The sequence below is a fragment of the Salminus brasiliensis genome, chromosome 5 (genome assembly GCF_030463535.1).
Source record: "Salminus brasiliensis chromosome 5, fSalBra1.hap2, whole genome shotgun sequence".
NCBI classification, from domain to species: Eukaryota; Metazoa; Chordata; class Actinopteri; order Characiformes; family Bryconidae; genus Salminus; species Salminus brasiliensis.
The window spans coordinates 16056767-16063818 of NC_132882.1; the positions used below are offsets into that span (position 1 = coordinate 16056767).

The window sequence follows — 7052 nt, forward strand, 5'->3', positions numbered from 1 at the left end:
TAATGTGAGCAGCAGACTCTGACAGCAGCAAGCTCTTCTGCTGTCTCTTTCTTAGGGTAGTACAGCCTCCCCAGCTGTGCTTATTGCTAATCTTCTTGGGATAAATCAGGCACAGTAATCAAGTATGGCGTTCTAGTACACACATATTTCCTCTGGTCTTTTGAGATATTAAGATTGTGTTATTTAACTTCCCAACCAATTTTCTGAACGCAATAGTTGTAAAGAGAAAACTTTTTTTTATTATTATTATTATTTTGAAAGTTTCATTTTCTTAAGATTATAGACTAGAAAATTATTCTGTTGGAGATGACATAGTAATTAACTTGAAAAGAAAAGAAAAGATAGATAGATAGATAGATAGATAGATAGATAGATGTAAGGATGATAGATAGATAGATAGATGATAGATAGATAGATAGATAGATAGATAGATAGATAGATAGATAGATAGATGTAAGGATGATAGATAGATAGATAGATGATAGATAGATAGATAGATAGATAGATGTAAGGATGATAGATAGATAGATAGATAGATAGATAGATAGATAGATGTAAGGATGATAGATAGATAGATAGATAGATAGATAGATAGATGTAAGGATGATAGATAGATAGATAGATAGATAGATGTAAGGATGATAGATAGATGTAAGGATGATAGATAGATAGATAGATAGATAGATAGATAGATAGATAGATAGATAGATAGATGTAAGGATGATAGATAGATGTAAGGATGATAGATAGATAGATAGATAGATAGATAGATAGATGTAAGGATGATAGATAGATAGATAGATAGATAGATAGATAGATAGATAGATGTAAGGATGATAGATAGATGTAAGGATGATAGATAGATAGATAGATAGATAGATAGATAGATAGATAGATAGATAGATGTAAGGATGATAGATAGATAGATAGATAGATAGATAGATGTAAGGATGATAGATAGATAGATAGATAGATAGATAGATAGATAGATAGATAGATAGATGTAAGGATGATAGATAGATAGATAGATAGATAGATAGATGGAAAGATGGAAGGATGATAGCAGTTGCACAATACAGCACAGTAATACAATATACTAATAAGGGTGGTACAGTATAAAAAAAGAAGCCATCCAGGCACAACAAAACATGCTAACTATAGATGATACCATCAATATATACCCCCTTATTACAATGACGCATGAATCAACTATTAACTAGAAGTTTAAAAATAAAATAAAATATAAGTTGTAAAATATTCACTATAAATTAATAATACCGCAACCTACAAATATCTCATTTACTACAATAAGTCAAGAATATATGACAACATGACAAAAGTGTGCAACATAACACCAGTGGGTAAAATCTCAAAGTAATACAAACATATGTCAAGCAAAATTTTTCACTCGGAAGTCCGCGCGGAAGTCTCAGACGTCCCTCTTTCACAGCTGCCCGTGATGAAAGCCTAATAAGATAATACGGTTATCTGTTTGGCCTACTGTGCAATTATGCCTGTCAATCCCTCGAGCCGCGACACGCACGATTGGGTGCACCATGTGTAGGAAATCCACATAAGGGAAAGCAGCAGTGCTCCTCGAGCAGCGCTTCACCACCCTCGTTATAACAGCAAGTCCTCGTTAAATATGAGCGGGATCACAGCGGCTCTGGTTCTGGGGTTGCTGGTTGCGGTGTCGTGCTCAGGTAAGCTGTTTACTTGTAAACGTTAGAGTAGGCCTTTATTTTACTTTATTTATTTATTTATTTATAACAAATTCGCCCATGCTACCTTTTCAGTATGGACGTAAGATGGTTGTATTGTTTTTAAGATGAATAGAAATAAACCAAGAGGTCAGCTTGTGTAGCTGGACAGGGGAATGGACGAAGCACGTTTTGCTTTCCATAATCCTCTAAACTCGTGCAACGGTATAGCTTGCTTTCTTTGGGGTTGCTTACACTCCTTAAATAAAGGTGATATAAAGAGTTCTGTGACTCATTTTTCCCTACCTAGAATAGTGGTTCCCCACCCTGGTCCTGGAAGACCCTAATTTCTACACATTTTGGGGGGGGTCCTGGCCTAAACCACCAACTCAGGAAGGGTTTGAAAAGCTGGATCAGGTGTTGATCAGGGTAAACGGTAAAGTGAGCAGGGCAGGAGGTCTTCCAGGACCAGGTCTGGGACCCACTGCCCCCAACTTATCTTTGTAAAGGTTTTTTTTTTTTTTTTTTTTTTTAAACTGGTGAACTTGACAAGTTTACATCCATTAACAAATGCTGCTTTTCTCTTGTAGCACTTTTATTTATAACTGTACAAGAATGAAGTGCTCTTGGTTGTAAGTGTAGCTGAGCCAAGTCTGCCGAGCAGTGATTGACCTGTGTGCAGAAGTAACAGCAGAACGTGTGTGTGTGTGTGTGTGTGTGTGTGTGTGTGTGTGTGTGTGTTTCTGGAACATTGCAGTGAAATCTTTTTAGCATAAAGACCAGTAACCTACCCCGAGTTAACAGTCCTATCTCTAACTGTTCTGTTTAATAGGACAGACTCTTGAGTGCTTTCGATGTGATCTTGGGTTCTGGGATGTGTGCTACACTACCAAAACCAACTGCAGTGATGAGGAGCAGTGTTTTGTTGGAATTGGCAAGGCAGGTGAGTAATGTCAGCTCTAACTGATGGACTGTATAGACCATTGTTAGATGTGGTGTCCAGATGTTGGTGCTGAATGGTCTGTATTGCATTGTAGCCTCTGTCCTGGACATAAAGGTGATGGGCTGCCTTCCTGTAAGGGACTGCAACAAGACGACCGCTTTGGAGTTCCCTTCCAATAAAACTCTCTACACCATGACCAAGAACTGCTGTGATGAAAGCTACTGTAATGGAAGTGCCCTGGTGCACTTATGGCATCCTTCACACTGATTGTGCTTACTGCTGCCCATACTGTTGCTCAGACAGGTGCATGTTGACTGTTTAAGAGTAGGGGGGGTTGGTTAAATCTTTAGGATTAATATGTTGATTAAGTCTGTCTTACACACTTGGGTGGTAATTTGGGATGTTTTGCCACTTTCATATGGGCCCTTAAATTGAGATTTAGGATTTACGGTGAAGGGCAACATGGTTCCATTTTGAAAACTAGCTCTGTGGGGGACATTTGTGAGTATGTAGAAAATGTTTTAAGTGTTTGTGAAAAGTTGTGACTTTAACATTGCAGAACATTCTTATTTATGTTGAATAAATTGGTGTATTGAATATTCCCATTATCCCATGTTTCAGGTGCATATATCCTATACCTGTTTTTGGATGGCCCAAAACTTTCATAGCTGCCAATCTGATCCCTCTGACACTTCCACAATGTGTGGCCTAACTTTATTCTACAGTGCAATACAGGGGTGCCACCAAAGACAAAGGTCAGTCATTAAAACGGCTGATTTCATTCTAGGGGCTAGAGGGACTTAAAATGGCAGTGTAGAAAATGCACATGTGAAGGGCCCTCAGATGAGAAAATGTGTCACTCATGGATGTATAGAACTAATACTCAAAGCTACCAGTAGGTGGCAGGATACTGACGACTTCCCTCTGTTTCTTTTGGAAGCCTGCAAAAAGACATGATGGATATGCTGTAAATCCGCAAGTGCCTTTATTCAGCACTGTCTCTAATATAGCTGTGATTGAACTGCATTAAACTAAATCATGTAGATGTGGGGATCCATGGTCTGTGGTAAGCAGGGGAAGTCTGAAAAGACTTGTATGTGGAACTGGTGATAAATGTTTGCCTGCAAGTGAGATCTTGCAGGCCAACAGTTTCTACACTTTCTGTGCACCAATGTTCAAAGCTTTTAAACAAGTCTTGAAGTCCCACCTTCTTACCGCCACAACTGCTCTATATCTACCTGCTTCTACATGCAATCGCTGTTCAAACTGGTTCCCACCATAAAAATGCCTAAACGCATCATGGGGGGGAAAAAATGTTTTTGTCTGAGTAGAGCCAGATATTTTTCAAAAAATGAAAATTATTATTAAAACTTTCTTTGAGAAATATATTTTTCTTTAGATGGGAGTTTAAATGAAATTATTTGGCTATATAGATTAGCAATGTTGGTAATGAATTAATGTTTAAATTCATTAACATGGCTGCATGGATTAGAGGTACTCACTGATATATTTTAATAAATAAAACATTTTTAATATATTAATGTTTTCTGGAGCCGGAACTGCACTAAACACATCAGTACTGTTCTCATGAAGGAGCAAAAAAGGCCAAGTTAAGCTGGTATAGGGTGTGTGTTCATTTTAAATTTATTTTTTAAGTTTGTTGGTTTACAAGCATGATCAACCTGTATCAACCACCAGTATGACTAAGCATGATCAGTATGACCAAAGGGTGCGGGGGGGAGATGGATAGATATATTACTACTTTGCTCTTGCTTGCTCTTGGACAATGCCAATTTACAAGTGGGTGCAGACTTGGACAGAAGCCATGACTGTAAATTGGTCGACACAGGATTTGCTAACTTGTGATTTTCCTAATCAGGGAGAACGATAATTTTAACAGGACATGAAGGAGAAGTGAGAGGCACTGGGGCCGCTGCCTTCGACTTTGTACAGTCTTCAATTAACTCTCTAAACAAACTCAACCAGAACAGAACTGACAGCAACCTCCTACATACAAGTGTTTCACATGTAAAAACAAGTGAGGAGAGCAGTTTAGAACACTGAGCATAACTCTCTGTAAACAAAACTACAGCTAAAAGATATTGGGCCCTTTAGGCCACATAGTATTTGAAGGTGGTGAAGATGGTGTTTCTTCCATCTGGAAGTAAACTAACAAAGCTCTAGCGTTAGTGCTCTCACTGCAGCAGTGGAGTGAAAGGAAGAACGGCAGCATGCACGCTCACAGCTTGATTACTTGTTCTGCTCAAGGCTTCTATGTTCGGAGACCTCCAGTGCACACTTGAGTGGTTTGCATCTGAGTGTGAAGTGGTTGGTATGAGAATCAGTCTCTGTGTCTGAGACCATCCTCTTAGGATGTCCTTCTCCCTCCATGTAATGGGTGAGAACCTACCCCAATAGGAGTGAAGAATCTATGGCTCTTTTTCACAAGTAAAGGAAAAAGGAGTTCCCCCACCCTGTCTCTCTTTCTCTCTCTAGACTAGGATGAACTGTATGTTGATGCTAAACATTTTATGAATATCCTATAAACATCACACAAAAGCTTACAATCTTGAACTCTTCATGGTTGTACTTGTGTGTGTTTGGTAGGTTGCTGTACAAACTCATGAAGTAACCGTCTTGGCCTGAGTACCATCACCACTTGAACTAAACAAAAGATCAAGGCAACGTGTAAAAGAAAGACATTTCTCTTGTATTTTTATTTTAGGTAAACTGAGACAGAAAACCAGTGTTTGTTGACACAACTGTAACAGAAATGCTAAATGTAATTGTTTGCTTCACCTCATCATTTACTTTTGACATTATGGGAACCTGGAGTGGTGCAAAGATCTAAGCACTGGCCTCGTTGGTGGAGTCCATACCAGCATAATTGGCCTTAGTCTCTCTGGGTGGGTAGGAAAAGATTTAGTGCAGACTTGATGTTTTTAAGTCTATCTACTATATAGATATAGATCTTTATCTTTTTGTGCAAGATGTAATTATCACCTACATTCTAGCATCATCATCATTGTCCTCCTCCACTTCTTTAGTGAAATCCTCTCTGATTCTGTAGGATTATGTGGGACTGAACATCTGTCTAATTAGTACTAAGCAGAATTCTTTTTTTGTCTTCTAAACCTTTGGTCTAGCAGTTGGTTGATAAATCAGTTAAGAAATAATTCAACAGGTTCTGATATACTGGTTGTGGCTCTACTCGAGTATGCAGCACTATATCAAAATATAATTTAATAATATCAAGTTCATATTTGCCCACATTAATAAGAACGGCACTACTATTAGCTTGCTGTCCTGAAATGTCTTTTGTTTTTAAATTTCAATTAATTGCCCTTTCTCGGTTTCTCATTGTACACACACACATTTTGCCCACCCATGCCTTGAGACAAAGTGGCTCAAATTCAGTAAGAACACTAGAACCTTGGATATTATGTTGTTATTCTGTTAAGTTTCCATATTTTACTGTAAAATAGTTCCACATTGCAGACTCTAAGCTGCTTTGTTACCTCCTGAGATCTCACTTCTGCAGGCTGTGAATAATGTCATTGTTGGTACCTAGAGGAACCCAGAGGACACTATGCTAAAAAACAGCCATTTAAAGTAAGATTTAAAGTAGTCAATTCCTGATCCACTAAATTAACCCAGGATTGGTCCGATCCCAGATTGATACATGAGTATCTTTTAAAGCATTGCTTTCAGAAACAAATTATGAGCCCACATTTGAGAGAGAAAGATAGCTCAAGATAAAGATATATAGAAATTACTTTCTATGCCACTCTGCACACTAAGCAAACTATCACACCTGTCATCTACGATTACATTTTTACTAGCCAGAATTCAAATTGGAATTTTACTCATCACATTAGAAGGGATTTATTTAAGTGCATTCCTAATAATTCTAAGATTTAACCATTTACACCATGACTGATGGATTTTCAAGTGAAATCTATGTATCTTTGCTGTCGTATGCAGTACTATAACAGCTGTTAGGGCTCTATATAGTGTGAGAATTTGAGGGGCGCTGTTATGAGGAGCCTGAGCTGTGTGTGGCAGCTGGGGTGTTTGTTGTCAGTGAACATTTGTCTCACTCCACCCCCTTCATTCTGAATCATGACTACTACACTTTCTTTCAAGTAAGTTGAAGCATTTAAAGCAGCACAGAAACAACATAGTGCATGCATAATTACATCCAGTGATCTCTAAAGCTTGACTAAAGTTTGATGTTATTTGATTGCTGGGTAATTTACCACAGCAATATTCATTTTTAAAATTAGAGCAGCCTTTTAATATGAAGTGCCTTCAGACATGCAGCAAAAGTTTATTTGCATTCTGTTGGATGTCATCTTTCTTTTTTTATCAATAGAGCCACAATTTAGCCATTAGCTTTATTATGTTTT

General features: G+C 37.9%; 1 protein-coding gene across 1 annotated transcript; it reads left to right on the forward strand.

Annotated features, from left to right (window-relative positions):
* Window positions 1-1632: 1632 nt before the first annotated feature.
* On the forward strand, window positions 1633-3146 carry LOC140555521 (sperm acrosome membrane-associated protein 4-like). The gene is given in 4 exon segments (XM_072678781.1): window positions 1633-1703; window positions 2533-2643; window positions 2738-2877; window positions 2880-3146. Coding segments are annotated over 4 exon segments (387 nt in total). The 5' UTR covers window positions 1633-1645; the 3' UTR covers window positions 2958-3146.
* The last annotated feature ends 3906 nt before the right edge of the window (window positions 3147-7052 follow it).